Source organism: Symphodus melops (genome assembly GCF_947650265.1).
Source record: "Symphodus melops genome assembly, chromosome: 5".
NCBI classification, from domain to species: Eukaryota; Metazoa; Chordata; class Actinopteri; order Labriformes; family Labridae; genus Symphodus; species Symphodus melops.
In genome coordinates, this window is record NC_136695.1 from 16,234,947 (window position 1) to 16,250,719 (window position 15,773).

The 15,773-nt window shown below is 42.2% G+C and overlaps 1 protein-coding gene across 6 annotated transcripts in view; it reads right to left on the reverse strand.

Annotated features, from left to right (window-relative positions):
• The window catches only part of LOC306824711 (focal adhesion kinase 1-like), a 55,720-nt gene that overhangs the window by 2,861 nt on the left and 37,086 nt on the right, over positions 1-15,773 (reverse strand). For 5 of the 6 annotated variants that reach the window (XM_079344980.1, XM_079344978.1, XM_079344979.1 and 2 more), the window contains 8 exons: positions 12,895-13,006; positions 8,168-8,245; positions 7,815-8,003; positions 7,249-7,374; positions 4,790-4,852; positions 2,896-2,935; positions 2,125-2,228; positions 220-375 (listed from right to left, as the gene is read on the reverse strand). In XM_079344980.1, coding sequence (XP_079201106.1) covers positions 220-375; positions 2,125-2,228; positions 2,896-2,935; positions 4,790-4,852; positions 7,249-7,374; positions 7,815-8,003; positions 8,168-8,245; positions 12,895-13,006 — 868 coding nt within the window. The remainder of the gene's footprint in view (positions 1-219; positions 376-2,124; positions 2,229-2,895; positions 2,936-4,789; positions 4,853-7,248; positions 7,375-7,814; positions 8,004-8,167; positions 8,246-12,894; positions 13,007-15,773) is intronic. The other variant, XM_079344981.1, reaches the window with a different exon arrangement.

Below are 15,773 nucleotides of genomic sequence, written 5' to 3' on the forward strand. Positions count from 1 at the left end.
TAGCAGTCTCATAATTCAGCCCAAGCTTCACAGTGCTGCAGGATAGAGAACAGTAAATCGTATTGGCAGTACAATGTAAATATTTCCAGTGGTTTTGAGCTGTAAGGTCAAAGTTTGCAGCTCAAGAGAGAATCACTGACAAGATGAAAAGGCTTCTGAGGAACAGCGATGAATTTAAAGCTTTTGAAGAATGAGAGAATTAAGAATCTTCTCATTTACCTTGACCATGGGAACATATTCCTCTGGAGGAGCAGGCTGAATCTTGCTCGACATCTCAATCACAGCTTTGACCAATCCCGTCACGTTCTCGTACACTTTGTCGTTGGAGCGGTCCAGATTGGCCGTGGGCGGTGGGCTTATCTCTTGTGGCTGCAGCTGAACCAGGGGAGAACACAAATCAGTGAGTAACAGGTTGGCTGAGCGAACACAGAGCCACAGGTGAGCCGGGTGAAATGAAACAAAAACAACAGGGTGATAGGATTGCTGATGAAAAATGTGACCTTCCTTATGTTGATGTTGAAGTAACAGTAAATGGATTCATTCTGAAAGGTTCAATTCTAGCAAGTTTGTCAACATTTTTTACCATTCACTATTTAACTGTTCATCAAGTTAACATTAAGATCATGGCACTTAGAGAACAAGGCTCTTCCTGAGCCCATATCAGTCATCAATCTCCACTCAGCATCTGGAGTGAGACATCAGAACACCCACACGTGATCCACACTTCAAATATCAAAGTTTTAGTTTACATGAGGTTGTTTAGTTGAATCATCAGATTAACAGAAAATCAAGTCTTTAGATCTCACAAAAAGCATTAAAGAGAATTAAAACATGTATGCACCCTGAAGTAGTTGACTGTCGGAGCTTTGAATACAGAAAGAGACATGAATCTGATCTTTGATTAAATCCAGAGGTGGGACCCTCAACAGCACATCTGTCGGTATTGGACTATTATGCTTCTAAAATACTGAAATATGCTTTCCAAGAACCCACTGTGTTAAATAGAGAGCTACATTAATAAGTGAGTGGATGAGTTAGTATATGACAGAACTTTTTTTTGGTTTATTTAGATTAGGGAATAATTTGAAATGGAAACAGATTTCCAGTCATCTTTCAATTTGTGCCACTAGATGGCAGTCATGCATTAGTAAAATAAGGCTTTGTTAATTTTTAAAGATCTATCGATTGCTCCTAATTAAAAAAATATATATTCTGAATGTGTCTCATTTTTAACCCCAGAGTTTATTTTTCAACCGACTCTCCCTCTCTTCCACTTGTTCATCTCTTTGTCTCTCCTCTGCATCTCGGTAGCTGATTTCACCTCTCCCTTCCCCCTCCACAGCTTTGAACCTTGTTCAGTTTATTGCTTGCTCTGACTTCATCCAAATACAAAACTAGCTGACTGTTGTATGAGCTTAATGTGTCTCACATGGGCAAACTCTGGAATCTCTCGTGAAAAACCCTTTAATACGGAGAATAGGAACATTTTCACACTGGCAGTATGAACCCACATGATCAGTGCAGGATTAGTTTCAAATGTTTTCTGGTGTGACAAGGCTAAACAAGTTAAAGAATTTCAAGTGAGTGAGTGAAAAAACACAACGATGTAGATGGAGATAAAAGTTATTTTGAGGGTAAATAGAGTAAAAGGGTAAAAAGAGAGAAAGAAAGATATTACTAATCAGTGGATCTGTGTTTTTTTGTATGTGCTGTATAATAATGCTGCAGACTTTGATTGGTTGGACAGAAAAATAACAACATAAATATGACCGTAGATAATGAATGAAGGTATGTTCAACTAGCAGACGAGACGCACAGTGAACACACACAGACAGTGTGCTGCTTACCCGCCAGGGCTGGGGGTCAACAGAGAGGCAGAGTGCAGAGGGGGGGGGAGAGGGAGCAGCCAAAGAAGAAGAAAATAAAAAGTAAAATGTTACCGCTTAAAGCAATACCAACCATGCAACCTACATAAATAATTCCTGCTATTCCTCATTCTGTGTGCTCTTCAGTCTTTTTGTCTTTACACGTTTGTTTGCAGGTATTTCTGCTAAAGGTTTGCATGTGTTTCTGCGTGTGTGTGTGTGTGTGTGTGTGTGTGTGTGTGTGTGTGTGTGTGTGTACCTTGACTCCATCATTGTAACTGTCTCCTGCATTTAAACAGGCCAGACCGCCCACTTGGCTCTGGGCTCCCGGTCGAGGGGGTTTCTTTGGAGGAGCTGCATGCTCTGCAACACACAATAGAGACCAGTGAGAATCATTTCTCCTCCGCTGTTTTTAAATCTCTTATAAACCGTTTGATACATTTAACTTTGGACCCCAAGCATCTTTAAATGCTGAGTCAGCGCTCATTCTAAACGAACAGTTCTAATCGAGACAAAACACAGTCAAGGAAACTAATGGTGATTCCACGTTCAATGAGCGACAGACAGCAACCCTTCATGAATCAAAACAAATAGGAAAAAAAGATCTCTGCTTACGAGGGTGAAAATATAGACATACAAATGGTAATCATTGCTGAAAACAATTGTCTCCATTACGCCGCTTCAAGCTCGATTCTCGTCCTGTTTGCGGGTAAATCCACACTTTGAGCACACGGCATATTGAGCTTCACATTGTGTCTGAGTCAATGTGATCACAGGCTGGTTTGTTAGCTCGCCGACCAAAAGGCAGCAGAATTTAAAATCAGATTTGATATATTGTGGTAAACGTGTAAACTCTATAAAGTACCAGGACACAGAGACGGTGTTACTTCTCATATACAGAGACTACAGCTAAAAAGAGCTTTGTAGTATTACGATACATGATGAGTGTAGAGACAGAAAGAGAAGAGGGAATAAAAAGAAGAGCACTTGGGTGATCCTAATTACAGAGCATTACAGGCCCATCTATTACCTGCTTTGCCAACGGGTTGGTATATGTGCTGGTTTCCTGTCTGCACAAACAAACAAACAAACGACAAGAAAACATTTGGTTAGAAAGTGCTCAGTCAGGAAATTAGAACTTTACTGACGCAAATCCACACGCTGCTTCTGAAACATTTATGGAATCCAATTTCATTCTCTTATTGCACGACACTACGCCCCTTTTTTTTTTGTAGTAAAAAGAAGCAGGTTCAAATATCTGTTTTGTGTGGCGTGTGGTCTATGGCTGCGCTGCTTATGTTAACAAAATATTCTGTGTGGCTGCACATGGGGGACAAAGAAAAGAGAAGTGTGCTGCTTTTGTTATTGCTATGCTTTTAAAATCAGACAAAGTGCAGCAGATTGTCTCCATGGTTTGATGTTTGGAAGGAAAAAACAACGGCGCAACACTCCTCTCTCTCTCTGGTGTTTTTCCTTTTTTTTTTTTTAATCCACTTCGTTGTATTATTGTTCAATCTTTGTTGTTTTCCTGTGTGAGAAAAGTGCTCAACGTGGTTCCAAAAAAGCCTCTGTGCCACAAGAGTGTTGCGGTTTGACAACCGCTGACACCCGAAAATACTCCACTACAGCATTTTACATACACATACAAACTTAAGTGAGGGAGATTTTCCCACCACAAACCACAGACATTCAAATTGGAGAAGGAGGAGGACAAGCAGAGAGATGAATTACAGAGACAGAAATATCTGGCCCACGGCAACTTCTCACTGCAACGACTACTTACTTCTGCTGGCACCAAGAACACAACTCCAAACAGAGCTCTCTCAGTGTGTTGGGCTGTTGTGAGTGTGACTGTGAGATGAATTTACCAGGAATGATAGTAGACATCATGTACAGAGAAAAGAGATTCACACAAAAGGATAAAAAAAAAAACTGAAGATGTAAATTACAGGAGGTAAAAAGGGATGAAGGATCCTCTCAGTTTGATCTGTGACACTGACTGCTTTTCAGTATAATACCACCAAAATGTGGCTTATTGCATTAAAAAAAACAAAAAACAAACCCTCTTAACACTGATGCTGCAACTGTAAGAATTCTTTTGACTACTTCTTCAGCTAATGATTGTTCTAGTTATTAATTATAACACGTCTGCAAACAGTACAAAACCCAGCAGGGAGCAGAGGATAAAGATATTTAGTTTACATTGACCACAAGCTACTTCTCATATTTAAAAAATAAAATAAAAAACTAAATCAAATAATTCCGTACTAATAACTATGTCCCTAATTAACTTATCCTTTAAGGATTGAAGCTGACAAGGAAAACGTCTTGAAAATAAAATCCTGTTAAAGTGCGTCAGACTCTTGTGACTGTCCACCTATCACTTTCTGACAAAACCTTTTCTTATGTTGGTCTTTTTTAAAGCACTAAACTCGGGGAGTCTTCTTAAAATGGAGTAAACGTCAGTAATGAAAAGACCCTCGGCATGCTGAGCAGACTGGGAAACACTGGGACTGAAATGTAATAAACGATAGCGTCTTGTTTTTTTTTTTTACGTAACAGCCTTCTATTAATAACTGGTGATGTTGTGGGAATCCATTGACCCTGTCATTTTTCTTCCAACCCCCCCCCCCCCACTCCAACGGGTCACTTCCTGTCCCCTGATCAATCCCCTTAGCTCCAATCAAAACAAACACACAGCGGCCAATGGCAGCAAATCCAGCTCAGCGTATGTTATCAAGACATCCTCCTCTTCTTCAGCACAAACCAGGAGAATAATTTCATTTTTTGACGAAGTGGGCATGAACATCAACCGCATTTTGATCAGTGAAAATAAGAAAGACTTAGTAAAAGTACGTATGAGCGTCATTGTCCTGCTGCCGTGTGTATAAGCAGTTAGACTTGAGGAGAAAGAAGTTACTTACTGGTTGTTGGATTCCACCGTCGTCTCTGTCCAGACTACCTCTAGAACTTCTAGAGTCTGGTTTCTAAGAACACACAAAAAAAATCAATAAAAAACAACTCTGTGCATATCTGCTCTCTATACTGCTCTTAGACTGGTGCACATTATGTTTCAAACTTGGGCACGTGAAGGAAAACATCTGTATGATTAGCTTTAGAGTTTAACATCTGCAACCATCAAAGAGCTGCCAATCAGAGGTTTTACAAGAGCTCACAAGGAGGCAACCTGTTATTAAACATTAATCAACTTCAACTTCCAAATGTTGAATTCAAGTCTTTAGAGTCCATATCCGAGTGAGAAAAAAATGAAACGCTGAGTCGCAGCAGGAGGGCTCACACACCCTCGTAGAGCCTCCCTGCAGGAAACTCCAAACACAAGTAGGAAGACAGCATAGGAAGCTCAAGGCCTGTCCTCCACCATGCACACTTGTTCCAACTTAAGGACAACTTTTCAGACTGGAATGTTAAGTCCACAACATCCAGGGTAAAACCACATGAAAGCACCTGCACACACACACCTCATCCTAGCTGCTATTCACACACACACACACACACACACACACACACACACACACACACACACACACACACACACACACACACACACACACACACACACACACACACACACACACACACACACACACACACACACACACACACACACACACACACACACACACACACACACACACACACACACACACACACACACACACACACACACACACACACACACACACACACACACACACACACACACACACACACACACACACACACAGCCTACCAGTTTCCCAAGACAGGACTTGAAGACCAGCATTGCCATTGATTTCATCAAAGTTATCCGATTAAATCTTATTGCTTCCAAGCTTTTTTTCCAAGTGTTTAGTCTGTGTTGATCTGTCTTTCCAGATGTGTCGTCTTCCAGCCCGTATTTCCGTCTGCGCCCGACACTTTCATCAAGGCGAGAATTCAGATTCAGCTCCAGCTTCCTGCCTCCAGCTCATTTATATCTGACTCTGACGTACAGAGTGAGGACTGGGAAGGAGGAGTAGGAGGAGGAGGAGGAATAGAGCACGCTGCCAAGGAGCCTTCAGTGAACGAGCGTGTCTGCCTGTGTTTCGCAAACCATTATTCCTTCTCTTCTCTTTTCACTGCCTTCCAAAAAGTGACAGTTCTCAGAAAAAAAACAACAAAAAAAAACAGCAATTCTACAAGACACACATCTTCTCACACACATTTTGCCTCCCGAGCTTTTCAGTAATCTGGTGGGTTGTCAGTTAGTGGTTGTGAGTCAAAGAGGCTGTTGACTGGCCTGTCAGTCTCTAAGCCTATCATTAGCCTGGAATTCACACAGGCCACACCTGCCTACAAACTCTCTCTCTCTCTCACTCACTCACACGGGCGCGCACAAGCATGCACAATAAAATTGTTGAGGGAAAAAACCCCAGACAGCATCTTAAATCAGTGTTCACAGAACTATGCATCATACATGAGGAGGACCTCCCACTTTCACAGTTTTTCAACTAGGCAGTCAAGTCAGTCCGACTGAATTTAGTTAAATAACTCAGATTTTTCTTTACTGCTGTACTGTACTCTACTGTAGGCATCAGGTCATTCCCTGATAGAAAGTAGAGAGCAGTAAGAAGAAAGATCAATATGCTGGGTAAGTAGATACACATTTAACATACAGTATGTGAGACAGTGTCTGAAGCCAAACCATCCACTGAAAAGTGCAATGTCAAAAATCAAGATTTGAAGCTTCAAACAGTAAGTGTACGAAGGTGTGGTTCACCTCACTTCCTATTTTCTATCTGAAGACTGATACTCTGCACTATCACTGTACTTCCAAATGTAACTGATCAAAATAAATCAATAAATAAAATCGATGAAACACAAACAGTAAAGTCAGTAGTTATAAATGCATGAAAACAAACTCACATATTTCATCAATGCATTTCTTCAGAATATTTTCATTCCTAAACAATTTCACAGAATCCTTCTTTCGATTTAGAGTCATCGCTTAAAATCCGAGCAGGGTCACAATGAGAGACGCTCCGACAACCGTGTTCGTCTTTGAGGGGGATGTGATGATTTCACAGATTTCAAATGCATAAAAAACACAAAATGCATAATGAAATCAAGAAAAAATAAATAAAGTGCAACGGCATAAACTGAGGAGTCAAACATGGCAACTAAGTGTGAGATTTTTGCACAGCAAACGACAACAAAACACTCTAGCATCTGTACCATGCATAACAACATCAAACAAGAAAGGGAGTCTTAAGTCTTAGAAATGTAGCTGCTTGTTTTCTTTTCTACTTGTGTGAGGGAAATGTTATGCACACACACACACACACACACAAAGTTATGTAATAGGTATTGTGTATTTTTAAGCTGTGTGCGCTGAGTGTGTTACCAGCAGCCTTTCCTCCTGCTCCAGCCACCTCTGGTCCTCCTCCATCTGCTGCTGTTGTATCATCAGCTGCTCCTCCATTATCAGGCACTGCGGGCCTACACACTGCTGCATGTCTACTGCCCTGTCCTACACACACACACACACATACACACACACAGACACAGACACAGACACAAACACAGGCATGCAACAAAAGACGAGCATAGCAACGAACGCATAACACAGAACAACACAGTGACACAAGATGAAGGGAACCATGCGCACAAACAGACACACACAAACACCACAGATGGACAAGTACACCAGGCCGATGAGAAGCTGAACTGAGATGACGGACAAACATACTATAAATCAAACGCTGCGAAAGGGCTGTTGATTTGTGTCACTTGTATATTTGAATATTTGTGTGGACCGGATTCCCCCCAAATACTTCACAAAGCCATTATTCCCTTAAAACCTTTCAGTTAACAATGCAACTGTTGAAGTCAAATTTGACAAAGCAGCAGTGACTGAATGTGATTCTACAATAGCTATATTTGAAGAGCGACTGTGACTGTGTCTCTTACCTCCATGGCGGAGCCCCACAGGGCCATGTCGTGTCCATGTGGCTGGGGTAGGTGCTGTGCGTGCGAGTGTGTGTGGACATGGTGACGGGGGTGTGTGTGCGCGTGGTGTGTTTCCAGCATGGCAGCCTGTGGCGGGTACAGGGCGCTGGGCACCGAGGGGAGGGTGTGAGGGCCGGGGTACCCCGCCATCTGAAAGCAGAGACAGGGAATAGGTGTTTTCATGTTTTACCTTTCTTTAATACTTTGAACGCAAGTCAAACCATTTAAAACAAAAACATTGTGCTTTATAAATAGAGCTGTGTGCTCAAGCACAGCTGCAGGACAGGTGGATTGAGCGTGTGGAGTGTGCCTACCTGGTAGTGTCCAGGATGTTGGGATCCAGGATAAAAACCTTCACTTGAGCGAGGACTGGGATAACCTGGTCTGCTAGGCTACACAGAGAGGAAATAAAAGAGAAAAGAGAGAGAGATGAAGAGAGGTTAAACAGTCGAGCTACAGGGAGGGCTTGCTCTTAATATGTTTTCCCTCAACAGAACATGAGAAGACAGGACACCAAGTCATTCAGACAATCAACACACAAACTCCCACGAGCTGTTTGTGTGGCAAGGTTAGCTTTCAATCAAAACAGGGGGGGCACCCGACTGGGCGGCAAGTCCAGCAAGCTGTTAGTTTGATCTGGTAATACAAACACAGACATCGATTGGTTAAAATCAGTTATAGTCAGGGGCACTTAGAATCTGTGGTTAGATGTGATGCAGGTGTGTAAATAGTGCTGTGGCTGCATGTTCACCTAACACCTCTCTTTGAAGGGTGCCCCTTTTTTTTTATTTTAAAAAAAGAAAAGGGACAAACAGCTGCTGAAAAACTTCTAACATTAAATATGTTAACACTGTTTAACACAGAGAGTTCTCCTGAGAAATACGATTTAGTAATCCAACCTTCTGAAGGATCATTTGTTCTTTTCTATTCATGGCTCCCGGAGCCCCCCCCCCAAAAAAAGAGATGTGCTTAGTAAACCCACAGCCTTGTTTCCTTTCTTGCTTTTTTTGTTGTTGTTGTTCTTTGTTGTGGTGAAGCTGTTGAAAGTTGATGAACAGTTTCCCCTCTTGGAATAAAAAGGAAACTGTTTCCTCAATGAATTTAACCTCTCCGACATAGAGCTCATGTCTTGCATAATGTTTTTTGTAACCACTACCTTCCACAGTCTTTCATAGTAGCTTTCTCTGGACCACACCTCCGACCGCACAACAGATGCAGAGACACACAGGGAGGGGAAAGAGACAGCAAAGACAGGAAAGAACAAACAAAAAAAAAAAAAAAAAAAAGGAGGAAATAGAAGCAGACAGAAACTGAGGACGAGACAAACAGCTTGAGAACTCAGACAGGGTGACGTACAGCATGGTGTGAACATGCTGCCACATGGGAGGACAGAAAATAACATATTTGAAGTTAAAACAGATTCTCAGCACTGCTTTAGTTAATTTGTGTCGCAGGAGGTTCCCTGGGAATACCCAGTGTGAAAATAGCAAGATAAACACAGGGGAGACAGACAGACAGACGGACAGACAGACTGCAGGGTGAGGTTCATGATGTGACACAGGAAAGGAAAAAGATGCAGTATTTTTCTTATGAAAATGTAAATTGAAGAAACAAACGGGGGAGCGAGAGATCCAAAATTGTTAGTCCTTTCAGACCTCTTGAAGTGAAAACAAGTGAAGGTAGCTGTTTGTATCTGCTGGTATGCCGATACTGTATGTGCAATCTCCGGACAATGACGATAGAAAACACTAGCGCCCCCTCCAGGCCACAAGCTCTATGGCTGATCTGCTGTGTTAAAGCTCCCTCTGTGGAACAATTACAAGCTGTTACAATACTGCTAATCGTTATGGAAGTACTTTGCTTCCCACAAGCCAAAGGTGTGTATGCAGAGGAGGCATCTTTAGTATTGCAGGTTTATGTTGGTTTAAGGTTTGTTTTTAACTGTCTATTTTATCCCCAACTGTGAAACTGTGTTGGGCTTGCTTTAGCCAACATATAAAAGAGGCATCAGCATTTTAATTGGAGTCTAAAAAGCCACTCCAGTATATACTGTCAGTATTAAGCGGACAATGCAATGCTAACTATGCAAACAAAACAATCTTGTACACAAAGAAACCAGAATTCTCCTTTTAATGAACCTGCTGTTGTGCTCTTATTAGCTTGTAGAGCCATGGCATGACTCCATGAGGAATATTGGGAATGTTATCCAGCACGGTTTTAAGATTTCCTTTTTTATACTTTGACACTGTGGGGCACAAATCCTACACTCCCACACAAACAGGTCTCGCACAGCGTTGTATCAGAACAGGACTGAATTCTCTCCTCTGCAGACTTTTTTAAAAACTCGAGTCTGAAAAGAAGGCTAACTGAGGGTCGATTTTGTCGGGAAGTACTTTATTGTATTCCTGTCATGTTCATCACTCATTTCCAGCTGTAATAGAATATTTTATTTGGGAGAGTAAAGTGCGATATTTTAGCCTATTTTATTAGGAATGAGCGAGGAGAGGTAGAGTAAGGGGTAAATACGAGTCAAGAGGAGGGCTAAACATTCACTGGAAGAGCAGGGTCACCTACCAAAATGAGCTCATGAGTTGTACTATTGACATCTAGGTCAAGGTGAGCGAGCTGCCTCTGTTTGTAAACAGGCTTAGAGAGACATTTATAACAACTCTCCTTATCCTATGCTTCACACAAGCGTCAGTAGTACAACTACGTCAAATAAGTTTGTAACATTTAAAACATGAAGATGAGATTTTTGTGTTGACAATTTTCTTGAATTCATTTTCTGACTCATCCATAAATCCTCGTGTTAAAGCACAAAGTGTGTCGGATGGGTTCGACTGTAAGCCCCTGGGTTAAGGATTTATGACAGGGATCCAGAACAGGCTAGAAATAGGGCGCAATAAGCCGGGTCACATCAACACAATGCCTGATGTAAAGACAAACACGTGTAAGTACATTCAATCCCGACGCGGGACATTCAACAGCGTGTTGGACGTTCAGCTCAGCTAACACACACCACGCAGGTGAAGCGGTGACATGCTACGTTCCAGTCATCCACAGCTGGCAAACACGTGTGTTAGCAATCACTGCACGCACAAATAGTTCATGTTTGTTGGAGGAAAACAGTGTTAGCGCAGTTTAACAGAACACCACCTGCCTTTAAGGGTCTTTGAGAGCTAGGGACAGGAAGAGGTGGATGAGGGTGGGTGGAGGAAAGAGTAGAGGCAGAGGGTTCGGAGTGGACATGTTTTGTGTGTGAAAGGGGGGCAGAAGAGAGGGGCTGCTTCCTACATGTCTGCAGTGCAAGACGCCGGTGCTGCGGGTCAGAGTCAGGTTGAAGGAAGGTACCAGGATCAGTTTGGCAGCCAGGATAAAAACTGGGTGACGGCGGGGTTTCAGGGTTGGAATTTGACTTTGGCTGGAGGTTCTGGAGGGTGTGGGGACAGACATTGGACATGCTGCTAGGGAGAGAGTTAAGACTAGAATGGGAGAGGAGCGGGGACAAGTGCCAGGGTTTAGAGCTTAAGACGTAGGGTGTTGGATTAGTCTGGTGAAGGCAGATTCCACTGGATAGGCTGCGTGAATCGGTTCGAGGAGGAGAATAGAAGTGGTGATGAGGTGCTGATTCAGGATTCAACTTGGTGTTGTGCCGAGAGAAAGAGTAAGTGTAGTTAGCGCCGTTTGGGGAAGGAAGCGGATGAGGACGGGGAGAGGAGTAAAAGTGATAGGGAAACTGCAGCGAGGATGAGTAAGGAGAACAAGTGGGGAGATGAGAGGAGGCGCAGGGAGAAGGAGGAGGAGGAGGAGGGTTTCCAAGGCAGAGGGAAAGCTGGGAGGCAAAGCGCTGGTTTGGATGGCAGTGATGGAGGAGAGGAGAAGGAGCGGACAGACAATCCAGACTGATGGGCTGCAGGGAGGGATGACGGCTGGGCTGCAAACAAGAGAAAGAAAGGTGGTGGAGGGACATGTGGGAGAAAAAAAGAAATCACAGAGACGTGGCGTCGAGAGGTGACAGAGACAGGGATGAGCTGCAGCGCCGGTAAGCTATACTGTAACCAAAGCCATACATCGACAAAAACTCTGAAGCACAAACATAACAAGATGTTCAATTCCTTTCTCTCGTCAACAAATGGAACAAATATTCAATAATTCATACAACCACATTTTAGATGATTTTCAATGAGGGTAAAGATAACAGGTTGAAGGCTCAAAAGGAATCTCTCGTCTCACTCTTATACTAAAGTGATCAAGACATACAGTAGGGCTTTAGTTGCAACCAAAAGATGCAGTTTAAAGATGAGGAGAGCGGGGGCACGGGTGGGGGGAGAGTGAGGCAGCCAGCAGCTGGGGCAACAAACTGTGAGGTGGAAAGGTTCAAGACGAGGCAGCAGTGAGGGGGGATGGTTTCATGGACTGGCAACAAAAACAATAAGAAATGAATTATTTTAAATGAAAGAAATATAATAATCGAGTAGTCTCTATTGCTCACATCTACTCTTCTATAACTCTCCTTAACAATCACGAGGAGGTGATTAATATGAGGACATGTTACACACAAAAGCCCACAGACTAATCGTATTACTCATACAAAAGCTAACTCTGTCGTCTTTCACCTCTGAAGATTATTTTCTTTTTGTGAGTCATATAAAAATGTCCTCAACTAACTTGACTGTTTCTAAGCCTGAATCTAAAAACTGAAACCCTTCAGCTTGATTTTCCAGTCAGAAACCAGCACTTGACAATGAGCATGAAGGAATCGTGTGCGTTTAAAAAACCAAGCGTGTACAAATGGAGGAAACATCATATCTAATGAGTAACAAGCTATTACATCTTAATGCCTCATAATGAGACTAAAATGTCATTAACTCCATATTAGGGCATGACAGTGAGACAGTAATCCTTCACTAAAGGGAGCATGGGACCTGCAGTCACCAGCGTGTCTCACTGCAAACAGTGCAAACAGCACAGATTATCACAACAGCTGCTGAGCTCACACAAGCAGACAAAACACACGTGTTACTGTATTTGACATCCTTACTTTGGGCGGGGCTTCATCAGACCCTCCGGAGTCCCAGGAAACTGTGACCTGTCTCCTCATCTCCATCCTGTTCCTCTCCTTCTGCTGGAGCTTCTCCTCCTCTAGAATAGTGCTGCAAATAAAGAAGAAGAAAAAACTCACGATTGTTAATAACATCCTTTGTGCTTGTTTGTTTTTCTCCCTTTTGCTCGACATATTAAATAACTGACGGACAACTCCACACACACACACACACACAAACACTTATCATTGTGTAGATCATGAGCTTCATTACCGTGGTCTGAACACCCAAACACTCTCATGTAAACAAAGCACTCGTCACACTGTGTGTACAGAGCTAAGTCATTAGAAAGACAGATTCCATTCTGTGATGAAATGTCTTCTCGCTCAGTCTTTCCCTCCAGTTGTGGTTCATCCCAGGATGCTCGAGTAACTCCCAAGAACACTCGCTGAGCCAATGGTACGCCAACAGTATCACTATAGCTTGTGTAAATCTGTTCTCTTTTCTTGTGTATTGACACACACTGCTGATATAATCTCTTCGCTGTGTTGAGCTGAACTGACAAACAGAAAGTAAACCAGCAATTTGTTGCTTGAGAACAAATTTAATCACTTGGAGGCCAAACAACGTCGTCGTCGTCGTCGCCCCCCGGAGTGATGCAGCCAAAGACACAGCTCTGAATTTAACCTAACTGACCTGCTTCCTGTGAAAACGGCAGATAAAGCGAACCCCGAGTTACTCCAAGAGGAAGAAAATGCTGCTGAGGAGAGGACAGCTCCACCAATGATCAATCCAACACACTCAAACAATGGACACAGTCTGACACCAGTCACACACTCTTTCTCCTCGCCTTTCCTAAACAAGGCTAAGAGCTATTTCTGGTAACATGATAACCCCCGACTCACCCACCTACCCAACCACATGTTCTGTTGTCTCCTGCTGTGTGTGTGTGTGTGTGTGTGTGTTCGTCTCCTTGCACCTGTCAGTGTCAGTCTCCTCTCAGGTCTCGTCTTCTTTTGCATCACAGCACATCTCTACAGTCCGTCAGTCTAATGTGTGACACTGAACAATCCATGATGCATCACTTCTGTACATACATTTATATGAAATGTATTTGCAATAAATAAAGTGTTGAGCTATCTTTATTAAATGTTTGAAAATGAATGTATTTGTTATGTCACACTGTTATTCTACATGTTTAAGTCTTTTGCTTCTGTGTTTCATGTTTTATACATTTTCATCATTTATTTGATTCACTTGTTAATTCAAACATTGGCAGGTATAAGTTTGTTATTTGCTATCAATAAAAATGGTTGAATGAGCCCTGTTAGATAATATTACATATTACACATTACATCTAAATGTTTTAAATTACATCCATAGACTTTATTTTGAAATCTTCTCCCTCCCAGTTTAGATTCCACTTTTCCCTTTTTTTAGTTTTGGCTTACTTTACGGTTTTTTCTTTTTCTTCATCAGCTCGGTGAGACAAATATTTTAAACGTGTTCTCATTTCTTACACAAGGTTTTAGTTTTAACTGTGTGTGCTGAAACAACCTGAGAGTCTCAAGCTGCTTGTGAATGCTGTCTCCCTGTGTTTAACAGCAGCAAGTTATTGTAACTTTCTGTCCCATTTTCATTCAATTTCCACATCAGTAAAGTTCTTAGACATCGACTCTGATTGTAAACGGTCATGAATAAATCTTAAGTCTTGCCAAACTGTACATCATGTTTGAATACGTGTGCTGACGACAGCATCTACTACACTGGCTGGCTGTCTCCGCCCCCACCTTCAGCACCTGGAATAACACAGCCTGTTACGTCTGTTTACTCAGGCTGAGGCTGACTGTTCAATCTCAGACTTTTCAGTAACACCTCTTGGTACTCTCCTGTTCGATGTCGGGTACAACCGTTACCGGTGACGAGTCGGATGAGAGAACCAGGGTTAGAGTGCACTGAGAAAAGAACCGGGCAAGCAAAGGAAACCAGCCCACACTAATTAATGTGAACATGTCTTCAGAAGAGAAATCAGTTTAACAAGATCTAATTAAAATAAAGAATTTGCAATGTGATGCTCAGCCACTCCAGAAAGAAAATGCTTTGAGATGTGGGAGATGAAACTGGAGCCTGATTGTAGCTTTAATTTTACTTCTGCAGAAGAATGAAATGGATGGCCTTTGTGCTTCATCTGTTGCACTGAAATTAATCCATAAGGCATCTCTTTGTAGCCAGCATGAAGTTGTAAAACAACTATAAAAAGTGCCAAAGCTCTTTAATGCTTATATGAATGAGTATTCATTTTCTGATGGATTACGATGAGATGAAACTCTTCCTTTAAGAAGGACTTTCATAAAAAAGGACTCCCAGTGGAGCACACCCTTTAAATACTAAATAGCCCCTCCAGACATCATTCATTTGATCCCCTGGTATGGTAGCATGCACTGAACAGAACGTACAGTTACACATCCACAGAGGTAAAGTGTATGTTTTTCTTTGCCTGGAAGTTTTCTTCATGTGATGCAATATGACGCTTTTTGCATCACATGAAGAAAACTTTCCATGTTTCTAATGATACACAGCTTCATGCAAATGGGTGAAGTATCTCTTTAAAATGAGATCGGCTGAAAAGACAGTACTCTACCTTAGAAACAGGTCACAGGAAAAGCAACACAGCACATATCAAATCCAGCTCTTCATGGAAACGACGTGGCTTCTAAAAGATGGCAGGCAGCTCAACAAATGATCAACTGAAGGTCAATATGATTAGCTCCAAAAAACAAAAAAAAAGTCTAAAAAGATTAAACTGACTCCTACTGGCAGAGTGACTCTAATGTGCTCTGCTACTGCTGAACAAAACAATCCTCACGATGCTACCAGC